The following is an 18,294-nucleotide window of genomic DNA, read 5'->3' as shown; positions in this document are numbered from 1 at the left end:
AGTCATAAAACATTTTTTCAATGAAAGGGTTGCAGCTTGAAAAATACTTACATATATATTTATGTATGTATCTTCATATAGAGTGTGCGGGAAAAAATGTTTCAGTTTTAGCCCATAAATTATGCGTGCTATATTTGGTAACAAATTTAAAACTGATATATATGTATGTACAAATGATTGCATACGGCAAGGCGTTTAAACATTCAAAGACTCATTCATTGCTTGGGGCACGTCCGCCATTCCGAAACAGTTGATTCAAGTTGCGGAGAGGTATGAAAAGAACACAAATATAGTAAAGTTCGAGGTTTTTATGGCAAAACTGAAAACACTGCTGTGCTCTTGAAAGAAAGAGCTGTGCTGACTATACATTCGTACATACTTAAAAAGCGCTTCGCGACTTTTTGGAGTTATAAATGTTATCGTACCCGCCAAATGTTGGCTGTGACCCGTTGGATAGGAGCATATGTATGCATTTAGTACATATTAATGTGTCTGTACTGAATTGTCATAAATACGGTGACCATATTTATGAAAGCCTAATACGGGAAAAAAATAATTTTTCAATTTTTTCCACACTCTTTTCCCTGAAGTAGAATCCTTACAGTAACATTACAAATTGTAGGATAATTTTCTTCAGATTTTAACTCAGTAAAATTTGTTAAAAACATTCGTTAAATGTTAAAATAATAAAGTGCAATTTTAAGTCGGTAAGGCTTGCCACTAGTTTTTGGCAATTTTTTTTTTTATTGACGGTGTTACGCATTTTTTTCATACAACGTATATATGTTCGACTTTTTTTTTTGAAAGAGAAGCAAATGAGCAACAGTTTCTACTCGCAATTTATTATACTCAATTTTAATGAGTTACAAAACTGCAAACCAAATTTTTTTCTAAAGATTCTAACTAAAAAGTTTGAAATTTTGGTGAAACATTCCAAAATTCATTTTTATAGTTTTTTGCATAAAGTTGGAAATTTGGTATTACATGATTTTTGTTAGGAAAATAGCTTTAATTTCATAAAATAAATAATAAAAATTAAATAAGCTAGGGAAAAATAGTCTGTATGTACTCGTCGATTCGAATCACAGGCGTTCAGATTAGAAAAAGAAAAGAAAATTACGATTATATAACAAGATCACTTAAAACTCGGTCAAAGGCATGCCATTTTAATGAGCTGTTAAGGCGTCGGAACACCGAACATTTGGCGTCCCGTATAAAATAAAAAAATTACCAGAACAATGAGGCAAAAAAGAGGACTGTCCCGTATAAAGCAGGACAGATAGTCACCGTAGTCATACATATACATAACTGCATAGATGTGTATAAGTACGTACATATATGTACTTAACTAAACAGAAGTGAGCTTGAATTCGCTTTTGCTTTGGGAATTATGAATTTTCTTTGTTCTTCATCCTCGACTGTATTTATGAATTATTTGTCGCCGTTTCTTGTTCTTTTTGCGTTGTTTATATATTAATACATATGTATGTATGTATTTACAATTGCTTTAGCTGGCTTTCTACAGCAGCTGCATGCGCTTTAATATTTATATTTTTGCTTCTTTCCCGACGGAGGGGAATGGTTTAATAACCATAAATCGTAACCCCATTTTTTGGTGACTTCCGCTACCTTCAGTCAACGGTTTAAAATGTTTGCGATAAAAAATTTAATGGCAGCAAATCTTAAACACGAAGAATAAATTGAAATTTAAGTTATGCGTTCAAGGAATTTTTGGTAGTGAAGTTTACCCGCATTTACATACATATAACATAGCACTACACTTCAGTTTTTCAAAATAAAGATAGACAGATGGATATTTTTTTGATGTGTGCAGTGCAAAGGAACAAAGAGCCCTGAATCCCTCAAGAAATCCAGCAGCTTGTTTGGTGACAACGAATGTACATATGTGCTTTGGCTCTGGGCTAAATAATTATAACCCATGGTAGTTCTGCTGTCTTCGCTTCGAGGATTCTTAATTTGCTCCTAAAGGTGATTAATAAGATTACCATTTGGTTAGGCTTAGTTGGGATGGCTAGAGAGAGTCAATTGATGTTGCGACGCTTACTCTGGATCATTAACGTAATGAAATTTTATATTGTTCTTTTGTTGATTTCCGCTGGCGCTGCCAGGTATTTGAGGGTTTTCCGAGCGCCTGCAGTTGTCTTTTGCTAGGTGCTGGGCAGAGGCGGATAAAGTGCTGTGCACTCTACTACAGTAGTCTGGCGTCTTCACTTCCAATCGCACGTCAATTAGATAGTGATCTATAAGAATTCACTACATTCTATAAGAAAGTGTGAGAATGTATACATCATTCCGTTTTAATTCCTTTTCCGTATGTAGTTATAAGGGCGGTTCGGCTTTGGAATTACCTTCAACCTCTCGGTGTCCTGGCACCCATGTGAGTTCCATTCTATAATACAGGGTCACCCCGATATGCGGAATGCAGGGAGAGATCTTATGTTGTTCACGCAAGAGTCTACAGCTTTCAAAGCTGCTTGAATGTGAGAGAAGATAAAAACCTATCTTTTCAACTTGGGTAGTGGTATTTTTCCACCTTGGTAGTCAGTACTTACAGGAACTTGCCTCTCCGAGTCTTAAGGCTCCAATAACGGATATTTCTGGAGAAAATACGTCAAGCAGAGGTATATGGGAAATCGTATGCATAGCTTCAGTAGGTAGAATTGTTTGGAGTTGATTAAGTGTAGATGACTATTGAGGGCGAGCCTCCAGAGTATGTGTTCTTCATTGAAGGTTCATTAAAGCACGCCAGTCGCTGCTATTCTGTGCCAACTGATGCTAATTGGAAATTCCAAGTGAAGCCAGGTTTTTCTCCACTTGGTCTTTCCATCACAGTGGGTACTGGTCCCCAAATAAACGAAATTCTCTTCTTTCTGGAAATTAAAATTATCAACTGAGATGTGGGTGCCCAGGCACGAATGTTTGTTTGATGACAGGAGATACTTGTCCTCATTTACCACCAGACCCATTCGCTGTGTTTGCTTATCCAACTTGGAAAAGCCAGAACAGATTTCGTGGTATTTGTTACCGATGATGTCGATGTCTTCGGCTTACGTCAGAAATTGCACGCTCTTGTAGTAAAATGTTTCTGAGCGGTTCAGTTCTGCGGGTCTTATTATTTTCTTCTCGTTTGGTATCGAACGGCTCGGGTGGTTTTACGAGGGGTTGCCAAATTCAGACATCGCGGCTAGAGGCAACTCCTTTTAGTGCTTGAAATCAACAATTATATGGTGAGTGTCGATCCTTCCTCGTGGTTCTTTTCCAAGATTTGGCGTATTGGTCAAACCTGGTCTGTTGTGGATCTGGACTTGGCCTAAAACCACACTGATAAGGCACAATCTGTTCGTTGACGGTGGACTTCAGTCTTTCACACAATACGCTCGATAAGACCTTGTAGTCAGTGATTAGAAAGCTGATCCCGCGGTAGTAGGCGCGAATGGCGGGGCCGCCTTTGTTGTTGAAAAGTTATCTAAGAGTAATTTGATGTTTTTGGAACTTGCCCAAAAACTTGGTTCCAGTGCTGTTTGTATATTTGTTCTTTCTTCTCTCTTAAGCGCTTCTCTGATGATGAACGGATCTATTTCATACAAGGGATCAGAACCTTTTTGTGTTGTTCCTGCAGCCTTCCTGTCATATATGCCTGCATCTTTGTTTCTTTCTATGCCTTTATGGTTCGGAACTCAGAGGAGGATGACTCGTTTGTTTTTGCTGCGACGCAAAATGCGGGCGCGGTTTCGGAATGACATTACTTATTGCATTTACCCTTTCGTTCCGCAGACTCCAGCCCAGTCGTAGGGTCTATTGCCTTTACACGGTAGCCCAAGTACAATTTGACTGCTTCATCACCTATGTATATCTCCTCAAGATATAAAAGTAAAAATATTAAATATTACTTTGGGTTCTCAATGTGCTTTTAGGATATTTAACCATTAACAGTCATTGAAATTGAATAGATCATGAAAAAACGAAACATCCATGCTTAATTAGTTTTGGCCGGAATCTTGGATATGCGTAAAGAAAGTGATGAATTATTTGATCCCCGCCTTTATCTGAACAACTTCTGCAAACAAAGCTTGTTAGTTTATGCCAACGTTGGTACTCGGTATCTCCGGAAACCCAGCAGAAAGTGAAGCGTGGTATACCCGGTGACACCAGAGCTGCAGATAAATATAATGCAAGGACCACGGACTAATTGTGAATAACCCGGTTCATTCGATAGCAAAAATCCGGTTTATTCGATATCCGCAAATTCAATATTAAAAAAAAAACTGTCAAAGAATATATACAAAAAAGTAAGTGCGCCTGGGCCATACTATTTTGTTTCAAAACCAGTATACATGCATACATACATCTGCTCAAAATCGATAAATAATCGATAACAAAATCGGTAAATCTATAAAAATCGATAAGTAATCGATACAAAATCTATAACAAAATCGATAAATAATCGATAATAAAATCGATAAAATACCGACAACAAAATCGATTCGATGGCAAAATCTATATTAATATTGGTAGCAAAATCTATTAGAAAATCGATGAAAACATCGATAACAAAACCGTTAAATAATCGATAATAAAAATCGATTTGAAAAGCGAAAAAAAAATCGATAACAAAATCGATAACGAAAATCGATAAAAAATCGATAACAATGTGTAATCCTTAAGCTTTTACTAGCAAGTTTTTGTTAAATTAATAACATACATTCAAGAAGCACTTGTTTCCGTCCCATCGGTGTTCTGTGTGCACATACCCTTACAAATTTTACAAGTAAAATAGAATTTCTAAACGTTAGCACCCAATGTTTTCAGGCAACTACATATGTATGTATACTTATTGATGCCCTACTAGCCTCTTTAGATGAAATTCTTCTTTAGAGTATGTTCCAAGAGTAATTTTTCTTAAATTTATTTATTTATTTATTATAACTAGTTACAAAATTAAAATCTTATAACTAAACAGCGGAGCACTAGCTACCAGGGCTTTCGGCTCAATTTTCTTAAATTATTTTTAGATAAGCATTTTCACCATTAATTACGCTATCGCAACATTCATTTGGGAGACTACCACACCCCGTCTCACTTTCAAACGAATGCAACAAATGAGTTACTACGAGTGGGTGTCAAAACTGTCAAATACAATAGCAGGCGTGAAATGTATTTAGCAAAACAGCTCCACGCAAAGTGACAGCCAAAGGGGGTCAACAACAGCATTTGCAAATTTCAGCTTTTCATAAACAATCTGCGCTGAGAGAAAATGATTTTTGAGTTATGGCAACACATAATGTACAATAGATGAAGAGGCAAGGTCAGAGTGTAGATACAATTAAGTGTTGAATGCTGGCTGATTTGCTTCAAAGTGTTAAAATTTCGAAACTCCTTTGTGTGAGATACCGGCAAATGCAACTGACTCGAAACTTCCAACACCTATGTATTTCCAGTCATTAACAACAGGTGAAGCGTACTACAGGAGGCCGGAGGCAGAAGCCAGTCGATCAACAGCACCCACAAGCGTGCCAACTTTCTTTGTAACCTTACTGCTTCTTTGTACATTTAAAATGTCATTTTGTTGTCAGTCTCAGACTTGTTTAATGTCAAATTACATGAGCTACCCACTAAAACAAACAACAATAATGAGAAGAAGAAGAACCCATATTGGTGCTGAGACAAAATCAGGTTGTTTGAAAAACAATGCGTTGCAAATTGGCTACCAACTACCGAGAGCGGCGATGTTAGCACAAAGTAGAAGAGAACAGCAGAGGCCTACTGGCGCCCCAATGCGGGCAAACATTAATTTTCATTTTATTTAGCTAAAGCTTCGCGCGCACATATCAAATGCTTAAACTTTGTTTTAAAACTATTAAATGGAAATAATTATTTCTGTTCTTGTTGATGCCAAGACATTGTTGTTGTTGTTGTTGTTGTTGTTGCGGCATTACCATCTATTTAACTGTTGTTGGCACTTTAATTGTTGTTGTCGCCTTGGCAAAGTGGTGATAATTTGCGCTTTGTTCAAATGAATGTCTGTCTGCCAACCTGACCTGGCTGAGGTACTTCATCGCCCCTCCCGAGCCCCCTTCGGCATGCCGCGCCTAGCCATCTACGCTTACACACATTTATTTAACACTGCTTTTATGCATTTTGTCACTTTGCTTTCGCCTTCATTTGTTTTAATTCCGCCCCCCTACTCCATTCATCTTGTACACAAAGACTTCTAGTCTTATTAGCGAAAGTTCTTTGCCGCCTTTTGGGCGCTGTGGCCAGCCTGCTACTCATTTACTTTGCAGGCGCTCATTTGAGTGTCAGTATTTGTAGGTATGCATGCATTCATTCTTCTTCTTCTTCATGCCTTGTTTACGCTTTAATGTCTTGGCTTAAAAATGGCGACAGATTTATTTGCGAATTGTGGGCCTCCAACCACCCACGTTCTCTTCTTCCATTCGTTCTCTTTAATTCCATTACTTTGTTTGTTACGCACTCCTTGTCGTCGTCGACAGTTGTCTTTAGCGTTGTATAATTAAAAAAGTTTCATTTCATTTCATTTAAATTTTGGTGTTGTTCTTGTCGTTTGGTTTCTTGCTTCGTTTATGCTCATTTGTTCGGTGCTGGTGGTTTTGTGTTTTTTGTTTAGTTGGTTAGGTCGCTGTTAGGTCTTCTTGTCTTTGGTCAATGTCGCGCTTAATGTGTACATTTTAGGGTTCGTTTAATTTAATATTATTACTTTAGAGATGTTCGTGAAATGTGGTTGCGTAGTCGATAAAGTTGAAAGTTATTTAAATATATATGTTACATAATCTGAAAATTTTGTCATAAACATTAATTGTTACTTTACATAGATAAGGTTTTGATAAATTTTTTAGCTCCCGTATCCGAGAGCCGTTTTAAATTCAAGGTTAGGTCAGACCGCGGGTTTGTCTTATAGTGTGCTCCCATTGCCAGGACTTGTTTGCTGCAAGGCAAAGCTTCAGGGGCCTGAATGGGTGGAAACACCTTGCTATTGACTCTGCGAGAGTCTTGTAGCCTTAACTTTCTGTCTAACCCCACGGTGGAATAGTAAATTTTAAACTCGAAAGTCTTAAGTGAGAGGTCGCTCCCGTACAAGTGTAAAAAACGGACTGGCTGAAATTTTTGCACATGCAATTCTCAACTGCAATTCAAAGTATGCTCGGCCTAGACTGATGCATCGTCCGGACAATGCTTCCCGATCTTTTCGCGGATGGTAATAGTTGATTGCTATTGACCACAGTGCGTACGCCCTACTTTTTCACCCAATAGATATTTCTTTATGAATACATGTAGACATACTGGGCTTGAATCGTAACATCCGTTCAGGGATCGAAAACCATACGAAAGAAAATTACGTGATATGTCAGTCGTATAAGCTGAATGGGATAAAGAGTACGTTCACGTATGTGATAATCCGAAAAGTGTATTTTTACGTGACGAGTAATACGATGTCGTATGTGACGATTCGAGGCCAGGTCTTCCCTCTCACTGAGTTATTCAATGGCCATAATAAATAGACCTATATGCTGAAATGTCTGGTAAAATTCGTTGCATGCCGGATTCGTTGTGACCCAAACTCCAAACGCTACCGTCTAAATACCGATACAGCCGTTACTTCCATCAAGTTTTTTTGTTGAGAGGTGGTTTGGGCATTAGGGCCTACTACTGAATAAATGGTAAATATGCTCATGCACAAATATAACTTGCTTACACGTTCGTTAGGTTCATAAAATAACTTATGGATATTTTTGAACTATATCCTAGCAGACTTTTTAGTGTAATTTTTCCTTACCGACGCTTTCCTCGCCACTCCACTATGCACTTAGCCTTAGTAAACTTTTCTGTTTTTCGTACAACAAACAGTGGTCAGAGTGTACACCTGCTATTCCTAGCTGCTCTGGTAATCTTCTTAACTTGTGAAGACAGGAATGGCAGGGCAGGTTTTAAGGTCTCAACCATTATCCTTAATGCTATTTTAGATCCTTTCCATGCCCACTCGTTTGACGGAATATCACTGTGTTTTGCCGAAGTGCTTGTAAGGGTTTTGGGTTTCCCTGAATGCGTACCGAGTTAGTCATTATCGATGCTGGGGTTTTTATGACAGCCTATCTGCCAACAGCGAAGTCGACTTTAGATGGAGCTAGGCCGATCAAGCCCGTCAGATTTGCATCCATGTCAATTGCATTTATCTCAGCCTGGAAGACGCAGCGGTAATCTAGGTGCCTGTAGAGGTTTCTCAAAGCTAATTTTTGAGATAAGATACCTCTTCCAATGTCCATTTGGTCTACATCTGTGAAGATCGCGATTTCGTTATTATATAGGATGATATTATGTGCCCAGTCAACTCTATCGGGAAAACCGATTTCAAGGTTGCAGTCGACATCAATTCCCGTGAGCTTATCATCGCAGCTTGTTTAATCACATCAACTCTATTCAGAACGGTAGAAGGCCCTTGCAACTTATTCATAGCCTCCTAAATACCCTTAGTCGAAGAACGCTTTTAGTACTTTTCACTTTCCATAGGTATACAGTCCAGGAGTGTTTCTGTTCAGAAAGATTGCCATCGCAAATACCTATTGATAAAATACTTGCTCAACACTACCAACATCCACGTGCATGGATCCACCTTTGCGATAAGCAAGTTGAGCCTTGCCGAAATTTTCGGAAGTGATCTGTAGACTCAGTATTTTTTCCATCAACTTGAGAAGAGTCTAAGAGTGGCTGGGGGTTGGAAATATTTGGCAGTGTTTTAGACCCTCTTCGCTGATTTAGGAATTAATACAACTCTTACCCAATCCATGGCTTTAGTATATACTGCATAGTTAAGGAGCAGATAAGCGCTGTAAATAGTCGTTAGCCAGTCAGTTATTCTTCATTGTGCCATGTATAGTACGATTCCAACCGAACCCCCCGAGGATTTAAGGGGTTGTAAGGATCTATTAGCCCAAGCTACCTTATCCTCAGTGGTGACTACGTAGACTGAAATGCTTTGCCTGGAAATGTTAGGGGCTTCTACTACGAGACTGACCATATTCCCTTTATTGACACATCCAGGAAGTGGAAGCCTATTAGAATCTATCAAAATCGTTAGGTAATTCCATTAAACTTTGAGATGATTTCGACGTACTAAAATAAACTTTCTCCAAAAGAAAAATTAAATTAATCTGAATCCTTATAACACCCACCCAGAAAGACTTCTACCGACTAGTAATAAAGTTAGTGGCATGCATAAATGACAAACCAGTCAGACATATTGAGATTTGAAATGAAACAATAAGTAAGTGAAATTCCCACATCGCGCCAGGAACATTGCCGAGTGGCAAACGCCGAAGGGATGGTTGCTATGAGAACGGTTGGTAACGCGTAGCAAGGATGAACTGCAGTTTATGAATTTTTTAGATTCATATCTGTGAAGGCAATAACACACTGTGATTTTTGGAATAGGAGTGAAGCTACATATATGTACGTACATACGTTCAAATGCAACGATACTAAAAGCATAACTAACTATATATGTATATACTTATTTGCAAATTTATGGTATAAATATGTCTGCGTTGTTGGATCTATGCGAATTGTGGAGCTGCGAATATGCCAGTGCGTCTATACTTATTGCTAAATGGTTATGCATAAATGTATGTATGTTTGCGGATAGGTAGAAGTGTGTGTGTGCTAGGTTGTGAATTCCTTAGTCACACTTCAGCATTTCCGGCATTACAATTGGAATCGCAACGCGGCGTTAATGGCGAGCGGCAATAAAACCGTGTGTACGCGGGTGTATATTGGGGGGGTTGGTGAGCAATTGTTGCCCTTTAGAAAAATCGACCAGTACCAAACTGGCGTGTTTTTAGAGTATTTAGAACCTTGATTAGCTGGCGTCAGTTTTATCATCATTGTAAGATATTGGCGAATTGAACTAAGCGTCGTCTTGGGAAATAGCGATTTTGCTCTGTTGCGTATCTCATTCGAAAGATGTGAAAAAGTGGAACTTCACTTCCACTGTTGCCGCAATCGCGGTAGGCGATATGGTAGAGTAATGTTGGGCGATTAATCGCAACGACTATTAAGCCCTGCAATGCTTCGATGGCTCTGGAGTCGAATAATGTAATTGCGGGGCTCCGGGCTTGATGTTTTCAAAAGAGAACTGACAGACTGGCAGCATGTAACTTATCTCCGCTATAATGCGATACGCAGAGCATTCAGAGTTGTAACAATCTAATCAGCAGGATCAACGGATCTTCGACCTCGGAACATTTCTTAGGGCAGATTATAGATACACTCTTCTGGGTTCAGAAGCCACTCCTTGCGCTGAACAAATTCCTTCCCAAATATTGCTCAGATAGAGCCTCTAGATTGTTATCCGCAAACATCCGCCAAACTTGTTGACTTTTGCGCAAATGAGAATATGTTTCCTAGACGATTGAGGCACCAAAACTTGGGTCTCAGACACAAGTCGATGGAGCCTCATGGCGATCCAGCTACTTCCATGCTAATTTGTATGCTCGAAATCAAAGGAAAGTTGCTGGAACGCAAAACGACACTGAAGATTGCACAACAATGAAATCGGTTTGTCTCTAAACCAAATTTGAAAAGGGGTACGAAAATTCGTTTCCAAATACATCATATATGGGAAGCCTTGCACCGAGTCAGTTTGGCCTTCGAAAACTCCCCTAGCGAATGTAATATTCGGAAAACGCTGGAAAGCAGGCATCATCGAACATTGTCTTGTTGTCCTTCTATACGTCAAAAATGCCTTAACTCGGCAAGGTGGCTCAAAGCTCCGTACGCGTTTCAGAATTTCAAGGTTTTTGTGCGAACTGGCGTAACAAATGACAGAATAAGAAACGGTACTTTGACGGTAGGAGGTTTAGTTGCGTTAAAGTCTCACACTGACGGTTTTGGGTTAGATTGTAGAACCTTGCCCCTTGCAGAAATAAGAAAAGATTAATCTTTTTGTTATCAGCAGTGGAACACACTTAAGCCAATCAGCATACTGAGATAGCACATGATTCATCGCAGTTTTCTTTTTCGTTCATACATTTACGAAAGAAGTCAATTGCGATTTACTCTGTGTATTGGCGGTGTGTCCTCATTACCCAATATCCAATAGTAATATCTGCGACTGCACTAAATGAGGGAAAATGCAGGGATGCTAGCGACTTAGATCTTTTGTCAGCGAAACCTTCCTAGTAACCCAAAGAGTGAGTCGGCAAACGATGAAGAATAAGGAAACGCGCGAAGATCTGAACGTAGTTTGGCTATAAAATAAATGATACTATGATAACATGCAGACAATTTGTAGATAGGGGCATGTAATAGTTCAGATTGTAGGAAGCTTCAAATATCAAGTCCATCCCGCAGCTAAGTTCTCAACTTGGAATCATTACAATAGATCATTGAATCAAGTTTTTGCTGTTGGGCCTTTGGCCCCAGTCTAGATTCCAGCGAAGTACCTAATTTTAATGCGGATAAGTGACCGACAATAAACAATTTCTCAGAAAGTAACTGGAATAATCATCAGAGTTGTCTAACGAACAAATCTGCTGTAAGAAGAAACTTGTTCTAATTTTTATGTTGCTGGGACCAGGGATCGAATCCAAGTTCTATGGATAGGAGGTACGCACCTCTAACCACTCAGCCAAAATGGTTGTGGGAACATTATTATTTATATTATATAACTTAAGAATTATCCCAGTTGTTCTAACTTAACTATATAACCTGACTAAACTTCGAATGTGTTCGATGGTTGCAGATTTCACAGAGGGGGTATGGAATTTGCACTACACATTTTGGAACGGTGTAATCCGCTGATACAAAAACGCAAAAGACACTTGGGGATTACATAACCGAAGGTGCGAAGAGGCTCACGTTGACTTAATATTAACATTTTTTTTCAGATACTGAATTAATAGAGCGACAACAAATTAATGAAGGGAGCATAGTTAGAGACCGTAGTTATCTATCGCCAACTACAATAATACATAGCTTTCTAAAGCATGGGAATATGACTGCACTCTTCGGGGAGTCACTATTGTTTCTTATGCTGACGATTGCTCGATAATGGCGTCTGGGAATGGAATTGATGACTTCTGCTCGAAAGGAAACGGTTATCTCGACGAGCTTTCTTGCTTCTTCACTGCAAGGAGCCTTATCCTCAGCAACTTTATTCACCACCTGGACGACGGAGGTAAGACTGCAACTGGGTATTGATGGCAACGTTGATGGATGAACCAAACCGAGCGGGGTTCAGTAGCCGCTACAACAACTACTACAATTGCACTCTTCGGATTGCCTTCCATTGCATGCATGCATGGTTATGTGTGCGAGTCCAATCTCTGATAAGATGCTTAGTTCGTCTTTCAAGAAGAATTCTTTCAAGTTCATCCAGCGGCCGAAGCAGTCGGATTTGAGTAAATGACTTGGAAATATTTTTCGGATAGAGCTTATTGAAGGCTCCTACAATATAGAGAATAATATCCAGAGTAAATTCTGCAAAGGCAATTCACCTCTCAAAAATGAGCAGAAAAGTAATGCGATGTGGTATTAGTTCCGTTCCAGAAATGTATTTGAACATTTAAGCTTTTCTCTGCAGGGTTGCAACTGTTGGTTTGCCAATGCATTGCTCGCACTAGTGTTAGTATGTGCGCGCCACAAATTGCCACAAATAAAAGGGAAATCAGCGGAATTTTGGAACATTTGAAAATTTTATGTCTTCATTTTCTTTTGCAAAAATTTCAGAATTTTATATCACCAACAGCAGCAGCAGCGTGAACGGTAGCAACTGTGTGTGGGTGTGGACGCACGACACGCGGGACGCAGCACAGCAAATGAGGGCATGCGATTGCATGGCTGCCACATTGTCTCCTTTGCAATTTCAGTTTCCATTTCAGTATGGCAGTAAAAATGTAGTTTTGGAAAGAAGGGGCCGGATGCGGGTGGTTGCGTGTAGGTACGATGGTTTGCGAATATTTTCGCGTTTTATGTTGGGGTTAATTTAATGATTTTGCAAGTTCATTGCGCGCCGTCAAACTGCTGCAAGCGCCAAGGTAGTGTGCTAGCTACTACAAATCTGTTATTAGCTGTATGCGTTGCTCTGCAAAATTCACTAGCGGAGGCGGAGGCGGAAGGTGTGTGAAAATAGAAAATCCATAAATTCATAAAATAATTGCGTTGCGCCATGCACATGAATGCGTTATGATGCTACCGAGTGCGCCCACGCTCTGCTGAATGCGTAGATAGTATTCTAGTGTTATATGTTTAGGTACATATGTATGTATGTATGTAACAAGATTTGTACATATGTTTCGCACACTCACCGCAACTTGCAACAAATGCAGGCAATTTGCATGCGAAACGCTTTGTTTAGAATATAGCGGCGATTTTGTAGTTGCTACTATATTAGTAACCGTACTTTAGGGTGCAATATCAAAAAAATATGGGTTTGTACCGGAATTATAAAATTTGCTATATTTTAAGACTTCCGTCAAAATATCTGAAAATACCTCCAAAAATCTAATAATTTTAATTCCGTTGATAAAATGCTTAACCCTTTCGAACCCAAACTTGCCGGTGGACAACTTCTCATGTTTCGAGTCTTACTAACATTTTTATGCCGACTTTTTAAGCTTAAACGTTTTACGTATTTTCTGCGTGATATTTTGAAAAATGAAAATTTTATAATTTTATTTACAAGAAACTCGACTTTCGGAGGTATTTTCAAATAGGTCAGCTAACGTAAATTTTAATATTTTTATAAGATAATACATTTTCTAGTTCCAATAGAAAACCCGCACCGATTTTGTTGTCTGGAGAGTGATGCACCCTAATGTCCTTAAATGTATGTATATGTACATATAATCAAAACTGTAATATAAACGCTGGGTATACTAAAATTTTTGCGTGAAAGAGGCTATGGCTGGGTGGCTTAGCTATGGAGGGAGCCGTGGCGGGCGTTACTCCATGTGCGGTTATATAATTTATGGCGGCATTAGGCGGTTATTTCGCGTGCTGTAAATTTGAACGCTTACCTCTTTAGAAATATGCAATTTCGGGCATAATTTATGTAATATTATCCACGCTTTTAATTAATTTGTTCAAAGTTTTCTAAATTTCTTCTCTCTCGCAGGCAAAAGCTTCAACTTGAGCATTGTGATATCAACTAACCCCATACAGATCGCCACTTACAATAAGGCGATCAAAGTGACTGTGGACGGACCGCGCGAGCCACGCTCCAAGATACGGCATCAAGGCTTTCATCCGTTTGCTTTCGGACCACAGCGTTTCGGCCCTGGTGATCCTCTGATGGGTGGACTGCCGTTCAAGTTTCCAGGTAATTCGATTAGGCATTTGAGGTTTTACTTTTTTTCAGTGGATAATCGTGGATCGACCGCTTCAGAATATATGTAGTACATATTGTACCACCGAACGAAGGTTCCGGATGTAGGCACACCCTCAAGTCAACGGTGGTCTTTCAACTCACCAAAGTCTTTCGAAAGACAAAAGTATTTTGTGCGAAAATTGTCAATTCTACTAGGTAGGTTTACAGTTTTATAACCTATTAAATTTTAGTAGGTTAAACTGCAAATTTTAAAACGCTAGAAAATCGTGCTGATTTTTAATATTTTTTTTTTTTGTTGACGGTGCTAGGCATTTTCCTCCATATAAAAGTAATATTATAATATAATAAATGAAGGTGCAAATAAGACGATGCTTCCTCAAAAGATGACACTGTGTATCTATGCCAGTATTTGAGGCTTCTTGTACTTATCGCCACAGTCTTACCAACTGCAATAGTTCTTGTGGCCATATTGTTAATTCGTAATATTTATGGCAACTCTCTATTCAAAGAATATTTATTACGATTTGCATTGTGGTTGCCGCAGCGGCAGATATTAATCCAGCGACGAGAACGTTCAAATGCGGAGACATAGACTTCTTTAACCATAGATTAATGACTTCAACGATCACTAAACCGCTTTTATTCCATATTTTTGGGTATTGCGGTCTCTTATTAGAAATTCCAATATGTATTTCGGTACCGAGTATCGAAAGCATTGTATACTTTTTAAATCGGTACCGAGTATTGATTAATACTTAAATGTACCCACTCAGCACATCTCTACGACATAATAGATTAAGTCATTGCTGCGTATATTCACTGTCGTTGTTTTATGTAAAATTTTTTATCAATAGCAGACTTGCGGGTATAGAGGGCAGTCAAGTATCTAGCTTCCTGCGCTAAGTAATTGACGTCGTTCAGCGATATCAGTTGCAAGTTTGACTAGATGTGCGCAGTTGTCTGGCAGCCCTCCTCCATGAAAATATCTTTTAACCTATACTCAGCAGAGTTTAGCACTTTGTCTATTATTTAACCTGTTGATCGACCATACAAAAGGTAGGATATGATGCTATCTGTTTTGTATCCTTCCGCGCTTAATACCCACTATTGGCCTTGTGTATTTGCAGTTAAGAGATTTAATTGCAGCCTGACTGCCAGATGCGAATGAACGATCTGTAGATGCGAATGAACGTTCTGTAGATGCGAAAGTTATCAGACACAGAGCGCCTCTTCGTTGCAGTTGATTCTGTCAGAAATACGAACACTGAGCTTCAGCGCGACTTATCCGGAATTAATGTCCTTTCCTACTCTATTTTTTAACCTAGCAAAATTAACAAAGTTCTGCGTTGACTCTGCTTCTCCGTAGGTCTATGTCGACTTTCCATGGGTTTCTAACTGGGATTCTTATGGATGATTTGTTTTAAAACAGTGTAGAGGATTTATATAATCTATATTTCATATGTTTTTTGGGAGAGTCTAGAGGATCAGAGGTCTCCACACAAGTGATTTAACCTGGTAGTTTTCGAGATTTGGTAGCAGTGAAATGTAGAGCTTCCGTAACAAGCATGCCAAAGGTGTATCTACGAATCTACGGTGTACGTTTAATTTTTTTTTTTAGTCTGTTAAAATCCAGAATGAGAAGGTGAAGAAATTTGTACGTTTTACTATAACACGGCGTATCTTTTAATTTGAATGTCTTGAGTTTGTTCCGAAGACTTTTTAACTGTTACACTCTTTATACCTGTATGTAGTATATCAGGTATTTATTTTATTTTTGCAAGTTGGTCGGCTTTCACTTTCAGTGCATTCTTTGATATAATCATTTTGAAGTTCATATGCCAATCAAGAGTCGATTATTGCCTTTCGCTATTCTCACTATCGATTGTGGTATGATTGTTTATTTTCTGCGCTGAAGGATTACCACGAGTATAAACAACCCCATTTGCGACTTTAAACCGTTTATTTTGTTTTTGTGTTGTTAGCAAGCTTTTCAACGCACGATGCGGATAATACTGAAAGTAGCTTACTGGCTTACCTAAATACTCATAGATTCAGAGATCGTATGCATGTTTCTAACGAAGTAAGTTTGTTGGAATGGGCGACGCATCAAAACTGACTGACAAAATATTGAGACTCGAATGTTAAATGAAAAATTGCTGAAGGCGTTAGCGCGTTGTTAAGTATTAAATTACCATAAAATAAACAAACAAAGCCGACTACTTAGCGAATCATTAAACCTTATTTGAGTCACTTAAGGCTGATTTTAGATGGATTTGGAATTGGAATTTGGCTTCAGGTTAAACTGGTGTAAAATTTTATCTCTTAATTGGTTGAATTGAATTTATCAAGGGGAGATACCTTTTGCATCAGCAGGGACAACGAAAAGCCTAAAATTATTATAATTTAGAAAGCAAAAAACTGGTCCTACCACATTGCTAGTGCAGCGTTTTCGGATACTGTACTATATGCGAAGCAAATCCTTAGCGCACATAGCCGGCAGATTGACTTGTGTAGTATATGTATGACCTTACTTCCACTGCATAGGTCCATACTTGTATGTTATAGAGTATCGCCGATTTTAGAACCTCGGCTAGCAATCTTCTGCGGGCTTGTTTTTGGCCCTTGGAGGTATAACATTATTATCGTAAGAGCGCATCACACCTTTCTCGTTTTCTCGCAGACATATTCGAGATGATTCTTGAAAGTTAATCTCGCGACAATCTTACACAAAGATATCTTATGGCAGGTTTTGGGTAAATTTCACAGCATCTATGTTGCCGCTTAGGGTCTGGTGGATTTTCCTTCCAGTGAATTGGACTGCCTACATCTAATGCTCAGCTAACTTGAGTCCCACTGTGTCAAGTGACTCAGACACCTTCATTTTTGCGGTGATTTCATTTAAATGCTTCGCTACTGAGGTAATAGCTATGCCATCAGCAAACCCCACTGTCGTTACCTCTTTCAGGAACCGCAGTCGCGGTACTCCATCGTACAAAAGACGTGTTTGAAGGAACTTAATACGATTGTTCTAAAATCGTGAGCGTTTTATTTAACAATCCAGCGATTAAACCGATCGTTGACTAAAGAAGCGAAACCGCAACAACAAATAAAATCAAACAAGAGAACGGTTTCGAAATAGAAAAACCCAAAAAGGAATTGGCAAAGCGAAGTTTATTCACTTCCGGATACAGTTTATGTTTGCATGAGGCTCTGGAAAAGCAAGGCATCAATGTGTACGAATACGTCTTCCACCGTGGATCTAAAGAGGCATCTACGAAGGGCTGGGAAAATAAGAGGCTGTTTGTTCAACTATGGGCATTAAAAGCGTAACTGACTCTGGCTGATATGTTGACTCATGTGGATGCTCACAAGTCAGAGATTTAGTCAAAGATAATACACTATTTAAGGAACTAATTACCCAAAACAACTTAAGGAGAGACAAGAGCAAATCGTGGAGAAAAACTACCAGATCAATGGGGAACAGGAAAATGTCGATGCTAAGCAAAATAAGAGTAAACCTCGTCCCCGTGATTTGCAGTGAAATCGTCCAGCTACTTTACCGAAGGCTCCCAATGTAAAATAAAGCGTAAAAGACGGCTACAGGAGACAATTTAAGTATTGAAGACAAATCTGCTTTATTATTTGTTACATTGAAAGGAAATTTCAAACTATTCCCGCGAGTGAAAGGAACAATTATGAGACGTTGAAAGACATTACAGTAGCGAGCATAGGAAGCAGATATACCATAAACTCGCAGCAGATAAAGCATAAACTCGTTACTCGGGGGTTTTTGGTGTCGCTGATTACGAATCCGATGTTCGTTTTTAAAAACTCAAAATGGCGTGTGAATCTCAAAAATGTCGTTGACACCGAATTTTGTGAAACTAACATCGAATACGTAATCAGCGGCCTTAAAAACCCCCCAGTAACGA

General features: G+C 38.9%; 1 protein-coding gene across 1 annotated transcript in view; it reads left to right on the top strand.

Annotated features, from left to right (window-relative positions):
- LOC118753754 (segmentation protein Runt-like) overlaps positions 1 to 17,903 on the top strand; it is a 53,560-nt gene extending 35,657 nt beyond the window's left edge. The window contains exons 3-4 of the mRNA XM_036488636.1: positions 14,150 to 14,353; positions 17,770 to 17,903. Coding sequence (XP_036344529.1) covers positions 14,150 to 14,353; positions 17,770 to 17,903 — 338 coding nt within the window. The remainder of the gene's footprint in view (positions 1 to 14,149; positions 14,354 to 17,769) is intronic.
- The last annotated feature ends 391 nt before the right edge of the window (positions 17,904 to 18,294 follow it).

Source organism: Rhagoletis pomonella, unplaced genomic scaffold (genome assembly GCF_013731165.1).
Source record: "Rhagoletis pomonella isolate Grant_MI unplaced genomic scaffold, Rhpom_1.0 Rhpom_scaffold_00002, whole genome shotgun sequence".
Lineage (NCBI taxonomy): Eukaryota > Metazoa > Arthropoda > Insecta > Diptera > Tephritidae > Rhagoletis > Rhagoletis pomonella.
The sequence above is the reverse complement of the archived record's forward strand: the minus strand, read 5'-3'. Positions and strand labels throughout refer to the sequence as shown.